The sequence below is a fragment of the Microtus ochrogaster genome, linkage group LG5 (genome assembly GCF_000317375.1).
Source record: "Microtus ochrogaster isolate Prairie Vole_2 linkage group LG5, MicOch1.0, whole genome shotgun sequence".
NCBI classification, from domain to species: Eukaryota; Metazoa; Chordata; class Mammalia; order Rodentia; family Cricetidae; genus Microtus; species Microtus ochrogaster.
Window position 1 is genome coordinate 43,493,212 of NC_022031.1, and position 14,585 is coordinate 43,507,796.

The 14,585-nt window shown below is 42.5% G+C and overlaps 1 protein-coding gene across 2 annotated transcripts in view; it reads left to right on the plus strand.

The window, feature by feature from the left end:
* Positions 1 to 14,585, plus strand: part of LOC101980924 (tomoregulin-1) — a 125,316-nt gene that overhangs the window by 74,796 nt on the left and 35,935 nt on the right. For both annotated transcript variants that reach the window (XM_013351893.2, XM_005362167.1), the window contains 2 exons: positions 1,081 to 1,107; positions 3,420 to 3,516. In XM_013351893.2, the coding sequence (XP_013207347.1) occupies positions 1,081 to 1,107; positions 3,420 to 3,516 (124 nt within the window). The remainder of the gene's footprint in view (positions 1 to 1,080; positions 1,108 to 3,419; positions 3,517 to 14,585) is intronic.

Consider the following 14,585-nt stretch of genomic DNA (forward strand, 5'->3'; position numbering starts at 1 on the left):
TAGTTCCCCCGTTGCTTTCTAGTTCCCCCGTTGCTTTCTAGTTCCCCCGTTGCTTTCTAGTTCCCCCGTTGCTTTCTAGTTCCCCCGTTGCTTTCTAGTTCCCCCGTTGCTACATAGCTTAGGGCTTGGCTACTGCTTGACGGAGTCTGGAGGGAACGGACCCATACTGTTCTGTTATTCAGTATTATCTTCCATTCTAGAGGCCATTTGAAGAGTAGAATTAATTCCCTGGGTCAAGACATCATTTCCCCTGTAGAGTTCTGGCTAAAGTGTCAAAATCTCCATCTGCCATCTTTGTTTTATTTTTAACCATTACAGCTCCATGCCGATATGACAGAACCGCCTATTTTCACCATGTGTTACGAATTGGTTTTTTGAGCACTATAAAATAAAATTTTAGGGTTTAGAATGTGACTCAGTGGTAGAGTGATTGCCTAGTGTGTACAAGACCCAGCACTACAAAAAAAAATTTAAATTTGTGCATTAATTACATTTTAGATGGATTTCTCTCTGAGATTTATCCTGAATAGATTTCCTGGAGGAAGCTAATTTTATCAGTCCTATGCAGATTCAACCCTGAGGTTCTCCTCGCTAAACCTTAGGGATTTTTCTTTAAAGCCTTTTGGCCTCTGGTCTGCATCCACAAATTTGATTTAAGAAGACTTTTGGAGCCAGGCTCAGCTTTTATCTTTCTAATAAAAGTAGTTTGTTCAGTATTTCTGTCCAGCCCTAACAAAATTAAAATTTCCCTTTTCCTTTTAAATGAGTTGGATAGTCATTTCTCTTTAGCTGTTCCTAGTAGTTTTTAGTCGTGGTGCTTGGGATCTGAGTGGTTCCTGGATATACTGGCTTCAGAGATAGAAGAAATGTACTTAGTCTATAAGGAATACTGATGGTTGTGTGTCTCGGTAGAGCCTAAAGTAGGCATGAAAATAAACTTAACTCTTAGAAAATTTGAGAAAAGGAATGTCATGAATGTCATGGTTTTACTTTTGATAAGAAATGTTACTACTATCTGAAAAGATGAAGTTTCTGGGAGAGATGTTTACATTTGCTGTTTTTTTTTTTTTTCTCTCTCAGATAATGGCTCTGGATCTGGAGAAGGAGGTGAGTTTCACATGCTTTGCTATTGGAGACGGTTTCATTTTGTAGCGCAGGCTGGTTTGGAAATCACCTTGTAGTGCAGCTTTCACCTTGAACTCACACTGGTCCTCCTGTCTCAGCCTCTGAAGTGTTTGCACCCCAGGTGTGATCCTCTAAGTTCAGCTCAGATACTTCTTAACGGTCTTTGTTTTCCTTTGATTTTTCTTAACTCTAAGATACGATTCACACATATAGGACTCACTCATTTGAAGTTCGAAGCTCAAGGACTTAGTGTGTGTCTAGTTAGGGACGCATTGCCACCAACAACCTTGCAGGAAGCCCTGCCCCCTGGCCACCACGTCAGCCTTGGCCTCCCTCTTAACCGTAGACAGTCTTGGCTCTGTGCAATCTCCACTGAAGGATTGTTGTCAGACTAAAGGGAACCCATCGTAGCTCCTGTTAAACTGAGGTGACACAAGCTGACTTCTTTATAGAATTGTCCACACAAGTGATTTTTATCATGGAACATTGTTCAAATCTTTTTTATTCTTTGCTTCCAATTTTTTGTTACTCATTAGGATGTGTGTGTGTGTGTGTGTGTGTGTGTGTGTGTGTGTGTGCGTGTGTGTGTTTAGAATAACCGGGTCAAAAATTCCAGAGTGAGTTGTGCCCAAATAAGGGAAACCCTGCACTTAATTCCACTTTGGTGGAATTAAGAATTAAATTTAAACCTTTAAAACTTTCTGTATCTCAAATAAAAGCATCTCTGGTGTTTAAAAATGTCATATTTGGTAATGGCATTAAAGGACCAGAACTGAGGATGACTAATCGTCATTGTTTAAGGAGGCTGTAAATATTACTATCTATTCTATGCAAAGTAATATTTGAGGTACCCCGAGGATATGTTAAAAGAACACTCCTTGGGAAAATTCAGTCCAAATACAAACCATGGTTATGATCCTAACCATAGGAAACCTTGTGCTAGGCCACTCCTTCCTCTGTCTTTGATAGGATCCTAAAGTTTCCGAGTTGGAAGGAACTTTGAAGGACTGTAGAGAACGGAACATTTAGGGGGAGGAATTCAAGGATGGGAGTTGCAGCCAGAAGGAAAATGATAAAAGCAACGAACAATAGGATTTGATTTAAATGGATGTGTTTAAGCAGGAGCTTTGTAATCATGTGTGAAAGCTAACTTCATGAATTTTAGATCTGAGAGCAAGAAAGGATTTTTAAGAGATCATGTGGCCTGCTCCCCGTGGTCATTGTTCCATTAAGAGACTCAGATGCTCCCAGGATTTACTAATATCCTACGGCCCTGACTGTCTTGCTGAGAAGGGAGGTTGTTCTCAGCCCTCAAGGGAGCGTTGCCTTGGAAAGGCTTAGTGGTTTGCTCAGCCTTTCCCAATGTCTTGATGGTTTTGAGGCCTCAAAGTTATTAACTATGGCGATCATTGCAATCTGTTTGGGTATTCATTTGCGCTTGAGGAGTGTTTCCAGTCAGAGAGCAGGCAGATGGCATACAAGGGAAGGCTAGGTGTTACCTGTGGACTTGGGTTTTGATCAGTTCATCACTGACTGGCACCCTGCTGTAGAATTCTGTGACATACCAAGTCTCGCGAGCATACCTTCCTCACTGCTAACTCCTGGCCCTCTTTCAGGGAGCTGCAAAGATCCACTCTAGTTGAGGCTCACACTGTACAGGATGCTCTTGTTTGGGGGATGTGAGTCCTTTGGGGGTTAGCGACATGTGCTCCTTTTGTTGCTGGGAAAGAGACTCACAGATTTCTGCATCTGAGTATTTGTGCCAGGTGGGCCAAGTAGAGACAGGGGGAGGGACTTCATAAGGGCGCCCCCTTCCTCGTTCAAAATTGGAGACAAATATTTCTGTTAACTCTGGAGTTAGTTTTTATGTGTTTAGAATGTTGGGCATGGAGCTGATGTGAGGGAAAGGTGACGGTTAAGTTCTAAGAGTGGTCCAGCATGTCTGGACCTCAGCTTATACAGGCTTCTTTAGGAAGGGTAGCACAAGCTGGATTTTTGCTCGTTTTTGTTTTCTCCTACTCAGTGTTAGAGATGTAGTTTATTAAACCTGTATTGTTCCGCACACACAGCCCAAGAGGTTGTTTTACAAACAGCGCTGTGGTGTGGAATATGTCGTTCAGTAGTACCAGCAGTCTGTGGCTCTCACTTGGAGGACTTTTTAGAAGTGATTGTCTCCAGAAGCTTGGGTGCGTTTCCCTTCAGAACAAGATAATGATACCAGAAAACTTGAAGCCGATCTGCAAAAGATCCATCCCAACTTTGGGTTGAAGGTTTAACTTTTCTGTTTAAAACAGAGGAGGAAGGCTCCGGAGCAGAGGCTCCCAGGAAACATTCCAAGTGTGGACCGTGCAAGTACAAAGCTGAGTGTGACGAGGACGCGGAAAACGTTGGGTGAGTCATAGCGGATGGTACGAAGTGCTTTTCAGAGTACACCTTGGCATGATGCTACGGGAGGTTCCGCGCATGCGCCCTTACATTTCAGCCTGTTAATGCTCGAGTCTGACTCTTTTTTTAAGTTGATGTCGTACAATGACTGTTTAAATAAGTTATGTATCGGAATGAGAATTCATTTATAGTTTTTTGAGTTTTATCTGTGTCCTTTAAAAATAATTTTGTTTATATTAATATCGATGCAGTCATCAAAACTCGTTTTGAATCGTCCCATCCCACTCTCGTTAGTATCTGTACCGAACAGCTTCTGTTTGGTCTCTTGCAGTTTTTATGCAAAAACTTAATCTTCTGTTTCAGTGCACTGAGAATAAGAAAAAAATTGCGGAAATTTAGCTGTATTATTAACATTATAATTTTTTTTTTTTTTTTTTTTTTTTTGGTTTTTCGAGACAGGGTTTCTCTGTGGTTTTGGAGCCTGTCCTGGAACTAGAGACCAGGCTGGTCTCGAACTCACAGAGATCCGCCTACCTCTGCCTCCCGAGTGCTGGGATTAAAGGCGTGCGCCACCACCGCCCGGCTATTAACATTATAATTATTATTAATTTTGTATCATTGAAACTTACTCTTATAAATCTCAGTTTTTGTTTTCCTTATCCATGTTCAGCCCTCACCAAGGTGACTTTAGTGGCTCATAGACTCATCCAGTTCCCTCCCCGTTCCCTGTAAGGAGTGTTCATGAGTAGATTCGTAATCACACTGGCATTTATCAGGGTCGAGTTTGAATTCCTGTCGTCAATGTCTGGGAAGTCTCTTCGGTTTTCCTGTGGTGCTTAATTTGTGCATATCTGATTTTCAGAGCTTTGCTGTTGGCTTCAGGGCTTGACAGCGAGGTGTATTCTTCTTCATATCCTCTGTTTGCTCCAGTGTGTATCCAGCAACACCCACTTTTACAGAGATTATCTCTTTTGTACACATTTTTGGTTTCAGGTCCTATGTTTTATTCAGTGCCGAAATGTTTTTCATCAGAACAGTGTATTAATTAGCATAACGCCCAGAGTGAGTTTATGAGTCAAGACCATTCCATTTTCAGTGTTTGTGGCGTAATGTTGGCTGTTTGGGTGGCATTTAGTAAAATTAAATGCTTGGTAGTTTACCTTATGTGTATACGATAAACAGATTGAGGAAAGCAACTTCATAAATCTTGATGTGTTGTTTTTGCACACTGTCTATGTCCATCACAGTGATGTGATGTGGGAGAATCTTTTTTTTTTAAATCCAAAGTAGACAGTGACCCATGGGATGAGAGAGAAATGATATATACTTCCAGAATATAAATAATGCACTGTCTTTCTTCTGATGTTACTAATGATAAGGCCTGATGACACAGCAGTGTGTGTGTGTGTGCGCGTGCACGTACGTGTATGCGTGTGTAATTACTCCTTTCATTACTTGTCCTTAGGACAGTTTTATAATAGTGTTCATAGACTGCATAGTTTCCCATGATTGATTGGCTGCTGTATTGGTCTGTTTTTATTCCCTTAACAATACCTCTCTCTTCAGCCCTGTTTTATACATTTCTCAGCTGTCATTTTTTTTTCATGCTTAAATAGAAAGAGATAGAAGATTTGAAACGGAAACAGATTCCATTTAGTCTCAAAAGTAGCTCCAAATAAGACATCTGAATACCCACCTTTGTGTGACTGCCTCCCCCGAAGATGCAGCGCGTTCCCCATATGAGAAAATTAGTTTTGTGTGTGTCTTTTTATCTGCAAGTTTTGTAGCCACTGTTTTTTTTTTTTTTTTTTTTTTAGACCAGCTCTGTGTAACGGGAAGTGGGCACCAACCAGGGAGGGGCTTACCCGCAGGCAGAGGAGCACATGGACTGAGATGAATAGCCAAGACCAGGCAGGGAAATGATGGGACCCTAGGAAAACATTGAGGACATGATTGACACCTCTGTCCAGAAAATGGGTGGTGAAGCTAAAGTACTTGATGCTACTGTAGATAGGCAACAAAAGGGAATTTATTTATAGGCTACTCTTCTATCTATAAACTACTACTGATTGTGGGTATAACAATGTTGAATTTTCCTAATTTCCTTTTAAATGGGCTTTGATTCTAAGAAAGCTGTCTGTGGGGGTCTTTAAGATTCTTCAAGGCAGCAACAGAGAGCTTCTGGTATAGGACCCAACAACATGCAGAAATATGACAGTAGTTAATAGCTTTGCGTTTTAAAAAATATATTCCTTTAAATTATGTGAATATGGGTGTGATGAGAGCAGGTTCCTGCAGAAGCCGTCTACTCTCCCTCTGTTATTTACCACTCTTAATTTACTTGGGGGGTAGGAAAGGCTCAGTGGGTAAGGTGGCTTTCTCTGCAAGCCTAAGGACATGAGTTTGAATCCCCAGCACCCATGTAAACAATCTGGGCATGGCTGCATGCGTTGAACTGGGGGCTTTCTTCCGAGTTGGGTATGGCCCTGGAGCAACTAAGTAAGTAACTAGAGGTTTACCTACATCCTGATCCTCATACAGGAGGCAGAGAGAGTGGAGGAGGGGAGAGACTGGGCCTGGCTTTCAAAGCCTACCCCCAGAAACACACCCCCTCCAACAAGGCCACACCTCCTAGTTCTTCCTAAATAATCCTAAATTGGGAACCAAGTACACAAATATATGGCCTATGAGAGCCATTTTCATTCAGACCACCACACCCTCCTTGCTTAAGACGCTCTTGTCAGGCATTTGCCGTAGCAGTGAGAAAAGTAACTGATCCTGTGGTGGTCTGCAAATTGACCTCATAATCCAGGGCTTCTCTGACGTGCGGTTAGAAAGATAATGTTCTCAAACATAGCTATCATAGCTACAGATCTTGCATAGTTTTAGATATGGGTATCCATTAAAATGTTTTATCTTTTCTCACTTAATATCTTTCCTGCCAGAAGAAATGCTGCATAATCTATCTAGTCTCTTACACTTAAGGTTCTTTCTATTGTTAACAGATACATTTTGGGGAGGGGGAAGCAAGAAACAAGACTGGGAAGAAGGAATAATGGTACCGTGGAAATTAATCTGCTCTTAAGAGAAATAGCTATGTTTTTAACTTCAGCTGCTTCAGTGGATATTTAGTTAATTACACTGTATAGTTTCCTCCCTCCCTTTTCATTTTATTCCTTTAAAATTACATTTTATTATTTTATTTTTGCTTATGTATGTGTGTATATCTGCATGTGTGTTATGTATGTGTGGATACCTTCTGAGGACACGAGGGTGTTGGATGTTGCCTGCTGTGGGTAGTCTTGTCCTCTGACAGAGCAGCAATGCTCTTAACCACAACTCATTTTTCCAGCCACGCCCTACTCCTTTTAAAGTCCGTGTTTGTGTGAGGTGTGTGTTTATGTTTGCATGCCATGACCCACGTGGAGGTCAGAGAGAGGACAGCTCTGGGTGTCACCTCCGCCTTGTTTGAGACAGGGGCTCCTGTGGGTTTGTTGTTTCTCTGTGACTGCATGTGCCAGCTACCTGGCCTTTGAACTTCTAGAATTCACCTGGCTCTGCCTCTCATCTCATGGAACACTGAGATTACAGACCTCTGCTTGTCTTTCTGAGATTCTGGGGATTAGAACTCAGGTTCTCACGCTTGCTTGTCAAGCACTTTACCACTGAGCCATGACCCAGCCTCCTCCTTCCCACTTTAAACTCCCAAGTGTTAGGATTACAGGCACATGCTGCCGCGTCTAACTTTCCTTGTTTTCTCGAGTAGAATATCTACATTTTAACACTTTCTTGAAGTTTCTTACCTAATCTTCCCACTAGCTTTTCTGGCAATGGGAAGTCAAGGAAGTACTGTCCTGATTTTACAGGGGAGGGTGAGCACAGCAGCCGCAGAAGCAGAGCACAGGCCCGTGACAAAGAATGTACCCAATGTGCTGTATGTCTGTAACACCAGCGTGTTCTTAGAGTGTTCTGGTTGACAGTTTCACTGTTATACTTGAAAAGCCATTCTGCTTTGTGTTTTGTGTTCTTATCTTTGTTTTTAAAGTAATTTTTTTGGAGGGGAAATGGGGAGATAGCTCAGTTGGTAAAGTACTTGATGTATTAGTGTGTGGACCTGAGTTTGATCCTAACACTTGAAAATATGGGTATGGTGGTGCATACTTGTAATCCTTCCCTGCAGAGGTGGAGACGTGCGGTAGATCCCTGGCCTCACTGGTCAGCCATTCTAGATTTATCTGTGAGCTCTAGTTCCCAGGAAGAGACTATCTCAACAAGGTGGATAGTTCCTGAGGAACAACTCCTGAAGCTGAACTATGGCCACCATGTGCACAAGCACACATGTGTCTGTGCACCTATAAACAGACGCACCTTCACACATGAACACACACACACACACACACACACACACACACACACACACACACACACACACACTCTTTCTGGGTCTGGGGGTAGTTCATTTGGTAGAGTGCTTGCCTAAGCCAGGGTTCAGTCCTCCAGTCCCCTGCACTTCATAGTAAGGAGGAATGTGCCTGCAATCCCAGCACTCAGGAAGAAATGGAGTCATAAGGATCTGAAGTTCAGGGTCCTTCTCAGTCACACAGTGAATTTGAGGCCAGCCTGGGTAACATGAAACTGTCTTAAAAACAAAACAGTCAGCCAACCAAACCAACCCAAAAAGCAAAGCAGAAAGTTTTCTTCTCTTCTGTCAGGTTGCTAAGTGTTGCTTATGGGTACCGCCGCCAGTGTGTCTTGTCGGTGAACTTGACTGACGACTGATGTTTGCGTCGCTGCCTCCTCAGACAGGAAACAAAACACCTGTGAATAGCATCTAGCGTAGGAATGACTTCATGCCAAATGAGCTCCTGTGTTTCTTCCCAGCAGCCTTTGTGATCTCTCTTGTGTGCCCCTCCTTTCTTGCTCGCTTGCAGGCTATTTTCAGTCATTTATAATTTAAGTTACTGGGGAAGAGATGGCTCGGCCTCAGCAATTAAGAACACTTGCTGATCTTCCTGGCACCCAGGTTGGGTAGTTCCCCACCACCTGTAATTCTAGTGCTAGGGAAATCCATCTCCCTCTTCTGGCATCTGTAGGAATCTGCCCTCATCTGCACATACCCAGACATAGGCACACACACAAGTACAGATAACTTAAAAATAAAAATTATCCAAATTAAATAACTTTTGAGGCCCTTTCCCCTCTTCCTGAGGTGGACTGGTTTTGCCTGGGGTGCAGTGAGCTTTGCCTGGGTTTTGGTGGCTGTGTTCATCATCACTGAACTTTTGAGTTTGTATGTGGAGGTTTATGGGTAAGGTCCCAAGAACAGCAGCTCCCTCGTGAGGTTTAGTACATAGTGCAGCAGCTGTGAAGTGTGGGGACCTCTTAGATGGCTGCCTCAGTCTTAAAGCTTGCAACCAGCATACCTGTTGCAGCATTCTGTTTCTAAACTGCGTCCTCTTAGTATTATTACTCCACCCGTCTCCCTTTCCTCAGTGGCTTATCTAATTTGTCCAAGGCTTCGGGTATTGCTGCAAGACAGCTACAGGCCATTCCTCTGAACAGTGTGGTTACTAACGATAGGACTCTTTCCCTTCAGTGCCTTTATATACCTGACCCAAATCTCTGCCCAGGAATAGTCTGAGGCATTTGTAGACTCCCCATGTATGAAACCAGTACAGGTGAGCTATCAAAGTCCCCAAATGCTCTCTTTGAGCTTCGTGTGCTGAGCTTTATGGAAATGGTCTCTGATCTTCTGCCTATTCCATGCAATCTGCTCTGATCCCATTTTACCCCTGTGTGACATAAGTATCTGAGGGCCACTTAGAGAACTGTACAGGTGTGTGGCGTGGCAGACAGCATCAATAGATAACAGCTTAATCCGCTTGCTGGACATCATGGCGTGCTGCCAGTTTCTGTTATGGCAGATTTCGGGGCAATGTTACAGTGTGAATACTCCCCTTCCAGGTACAGTGGAATCTTCCCCTTGGCGAAAAAAGGGTGATACTATGCAATTCCTTTCTGAAAGCTTTATGTATTTTTCATAATTTTCTTCTCTTCTACTCTATTTCCATGTAGAAATGACAGTGAGTGCTGTCATTTGGCATTGCCTGATTCTGGACATTCAGAATAGTAGACTTCAAGGTAATTTAAGGGAATCACGAGGCCTCTATCCCCCACCCCCATCTAGCTGAGCAGCATCTGGCAGTTGATGGCTGGAGGGGGGGGGAAGGGAGAAGTGGCAAATTTTCTTCAGAGGTGTAGCCTTTGGTAAGTTGCCTATGATGCAGTAATAACCCCACACCTGTGCTAATGCAAGCAACCCTGATTACACTCAGTGGGTCCTTAAGAAAAGACATTACAGTGGGATGGACCCTTCTTCGGAAAAAGGGCTCCAGAGGGAATGAGGGGGGAGCGTAAGAGAGGGTAAGGGGACAAATATGATAAATGACATTGGATACATGAATGAAATGGTCAGAGAATAAAAGTCAGTTAGTTTAACGAATTTGTACTGTTATCCCTTAGATTACAGTAGAAAAATAATTTTAACTTCTTTCTCGCTGGTAATAGAAAGCAGATACTATTCAGTGGCAGTTTATGCAAAGTGTAATCCGGATGCTAGCAAGGACAGGTTCTTTCCTAGAAATAATTCCCAACAGTTGCCATTAAAGGTTTCTCTGGATAGATTTGCCTTTAAGGCACAGGGCTTCCTGTCCCACAACCTCTTGTCTTCTGAATGAACTTCCATAGTGTCTCCGGAGACTTTTCTTCCTTTATTTTGTTCCTGGTATTCTTTGTCTGGAGTCCCATACCTGGTTTTCTATTTTAAGTCATATTCCTTCTGGGTTGAGATGTGGCGTGAACTAGGTAGAATGTCACCACCTCTTCTTGGAAGCATTTTCCATGGTCTTTATGAGTTCTTTCTTGGTCTTGAAGAACAACATCCGTGTGACACCATGTTTATATTGTGGGACCACTGGTTGTGAGGTCCTGGGACCTGGCACTCTGCTCTAAGGTTATTGCTAAGATAAGACATCATGACCAAAACTGCTTATAAAAGAAAACGTCATTTGGGGCTTAACAGTTTCAGTGGGTTAGTCCGTGACCATCGTGGCTGGTGGCGTGGCAGCAGGCAGCCACGGCCCTGGAGCAGCACATCGTGAGACACAACCACGAGGCAAAGAGAGAGAAGAGAACTAATTGGGAGTGGTGTGGGTTTTTAAACCTCAAAGCCTACCCCCCAGTGACACCCCTACTCTGATAAGGCCATGCCTCCTAACCTTGCCAAACAACTGGGGACCAAGCATTCAAATGTATGAGCCTTTGGGGGCCATTCTCATTCACAGCACCGTGGGTTGGGAACAAGGGTTGGGAACTTAAGGGTGGTCCTTCGTTGTTTGTTAAGTTGATAGCAGTGCTCAGTGGTTTGGAGCAGTTATTCACTTAGAGCTGCCTGTGAGGATTTAATGTATTGAGTTTGTGGCAGGTTTGATTAGGTGTTTGTTAAATCTAAATCAGCTCACCTGAACTAGTTGAAGTGGGCGTTTTCCTAACTGCTAACTAAACTACATTGAGATGAAACGGTCCTTTCTGTGCAGAGTTAGAGGGAAGAATGAAAAGGGTTAGATGTGTTTGAGTGATAGTAACAATGATGTCTTTCAAGCGTGCATAGCATTTGAAATATTTCAAAGGGTCCCCCCCTCACATCTTATTTGATTCTGTCAGCAGTGTAAAGGAGGTATTGTTCCAATTTTAAAGGCTGGAAGCTGCAATTTGCCAAAATCTTAGCCCTAAATCATAGAAGTCATTTTATTTAGTCATTTATTTACTTATGTATGCATGCATTTATGCCTTTGAAATTCATAGTGTTAAAAATTGAAAAGCTGTGAAGGGCTGCACAGAATAAGATCTCTTCCCTTCCCGTGCTCCCAGTCACTCAGTTGTCTTCAATCATTGTGATTGGTTTTTGTTTAATCTTCCAGAGGTGTTCTATGCATGTGCGGGCAGATCCGCACACATCCATTTTCTTTCATAAAGTCATTGCAGTGTGCTATAGCGCATTCTGTACCTCACTCAGAAATTTTATTGTAATATCTACAGCACGCCCGTTTAGGGAACTCCTGTGTGCCTGTGTATAAAATAAAATATTGCCAGCGTTGTCATGTCAATCACCAGGGAATAAATGGTCAGTCGTGTTACCCGTAAAGTTTGCAGAACAAGAACCACCGAGAGCCTCTGCATCAGAGCCTGGTTTTTGGCTTTGTGGAGTTTATGACTGCTTCTTATGACGTTAAGGAAGTGGAGTATATTGTTGAAGCTCTCTTCAGTTGAGATATTTGAAAGGATTCAAATTTAAAACAATTTGGAAAAAAACAGATTTGTTGGGTCTGGAGAGATGACTCAGCAGTTAAGAGCACTGTCTGCTCTTCCAGAGGACCTGGGTTCAATTCCCAGCACCCACATAGTAGCTCATGCCTATCTCTAACTCCTGTTCCAAGGAATCTGATGCCCTCACATAGACATTCATGCAGGCAAAACACCAGTGTACATAACATAAAAGTAAATTATTAAAAAAAGATTTATTTAACTTTATGTATATAAGTGTTTGCTTCATATATGTTATAGACAGATGTGAGCCACCATGAAAGTGATGGGAACCAAACCTAGGTGCTCTTAAAGAGCAACCCCTGCTCTTAACTGCTGCTAAGACCCTCTGACAGGATTCTAATGTGTGGATGAGTATCTCACAGGGGATTGTAACATGCTGCTCTCTCTCTCTCTCTCTCTCTCTCTCTCTCTCTCTCTCTCACACACACACACACACACACACGAGAGAGAGAGAGAGAGAGGAGAGAGAGCTTGCTTATTTTGAAATACTCTTACTACATAACTCAAGCAGGTTTGCAGGTTTCAAAGTTATAATCCTACCTCAACCTCTTGAGTGCTAGAACTTTAGGTGTGTATGTAGCATACACCTGGCTGTATGGTGACAGACGTGTGTGTGTGTGTGTGTGTGTGTGTGTGTGTGTGTATACTTTTTTGGGGTAAACAGCTGATTTAGTTTTTTATGATTATAGTATTGTCTCTTTTTGGGGGTAGGGAATCAAACTTGATAGTTGATACATTTTAAGAAGTTACTAATTTCATCTTGTTTTACAAACTTAAAACCATAAGTTGTTTTTGAAGCCTTTATCGTTTAAATGTTGTCCTCTGAATTTTTTAATTATTTTTCATTTTAATGATGACTCTTTTGTTTTTTTAAAAAAATTTATTTATTTTTGAGTGTATACACACACATACCACCCCATTGGGCGTATGTAGACAATTTACAGGAGTTGGTTCTTTTTACTGTGTGAGTCCTGGGATTGAACTCAGGCTCTCAAGCTTTTCGTCATGCACTTTTACCTATTTAATAATTTTTTGTGGCCCCACTATATTTTCTTTTGATTACTTTTAAAGATTTTTTTCATTTATGTATATGTGTTTATGTGTCTGTATGTACAGGTACTTGCAGAGGCCTGACGAGGGTTTTGGATCCCTCTAACTCCCGAAGCTGGAGTTTCAGGTGGTTGTGAGCCACCGTGTAGGTGCTGGGAACCAACTCTGGTTTTCTTCGGCAAATGCTCCTAACCGCTGGGCCATCTCTTCAGACCCTTTAAAAAATTTATTATTATTTTTATTTTTTGTATGTGTATTGATGTACCAGGTGCCTGTGAAGGCCAGAAGGATGTTGGATCCCATGGAACTGGAGTTAAATAGTTGGTGATATGAACCAAACCTGGGTCTCTCTGTAAGACCAGCAAGTGCTCTGTCCCCAACCCTGCTCCAGCCTCTTTTGATGGATTAAAGAGGATGTTTTATTTATATATGTGTGTCTGTCTGTATGCCTACAGAGGGCACAAGAAGGGTGATGTGGGTACTGGGCTCAGAACCTAAGGAAGAACAGTAAGCTTTCCCAAAGGCTGAGCCTTCTCTCCAGCCCTCAACTTTTCCCCTTTTTTGTCTTCCTGTGTCGCTCATTCTCCATTCAGCCTGTTTTCCTGACTCGTGCCTTTGCAGAGAACCAACTTTTGACTGTATTGATCTCTTTTGTTGTAACTTTGCCTTTATTTCTCATATATGGAGAAATAAAAATAGGCATGCCTCCCTTGTACCAGGCTCCAGAGCTCACTGGTTCTCTGGCATCGTATTTTATTTCTCTCGCTCTTCACATTTAAAAGGGAGGTTTTAATACTCTTCAGAATCTACCAAAAGGAGATTACAGTGCAGGATGATCACATAAAATGACCTCGCTTCTCAGCATGGCAAATATTCAGAATACACAGAGTCCTAACATGGATATTAGAAGTAAGAAGGATACAAAAAAGTCTGCTTAAAAGCTAACAGCAAAAAGATGTCGGAATTGATCTTACCCAAATCTAAGTAACTGTCGTCTAGGTAACCCTCGGGATAAACGCTTCGGATGTCCATCCTTTAACCGGTGTGTTGAGAGAAAAGGGAGGCAGTGTGGTGGGAAGACTTTTCCTGATGTGGCCATGTGACAGTGTGCATGCTCTAAAATCCACTTCAGGTAACCAACGAGCAGGAAAAACGTCATTGCACATGTTCTTCTTGGGCTTTCATATGTCTTATTCTTGGTTCCTTTTGGCGTTTGATTATGTCAGGCTGGCATGAGGCGACTGATGTACCAGCACAGCCAGCGAGTGCAGTCGACGGTTGACTGACGCTGTGGAGTTTTCTCTCACAGTGGTCTCTCACGCCCTCACCTTCTGGGAACATCTGTAATTATTGTAACTGGTTGTGGCTGTGTAGCCTTTGCAATTTCGTGTGTTCCTTTCCTTCTCCCTGCCTCACTGAGCTGGCCTTTACTTTAGATGCTAATTTTATTTCATTTCTTAGATGCTGTAGAAATCAGGACAATGGTTTGTTCATAGTTCTTGGAAGTAGATCCGGTGGTTCCAGCCCACTGATGAGTTTTTGTCTCTGCCAGACATTTGTTCTAGGCAGTTCCTGGTTGATCCCCATGCCCACTATAAACAATGACACTTCTCAGATGAGTGGTTGCTGACAGGATTAGC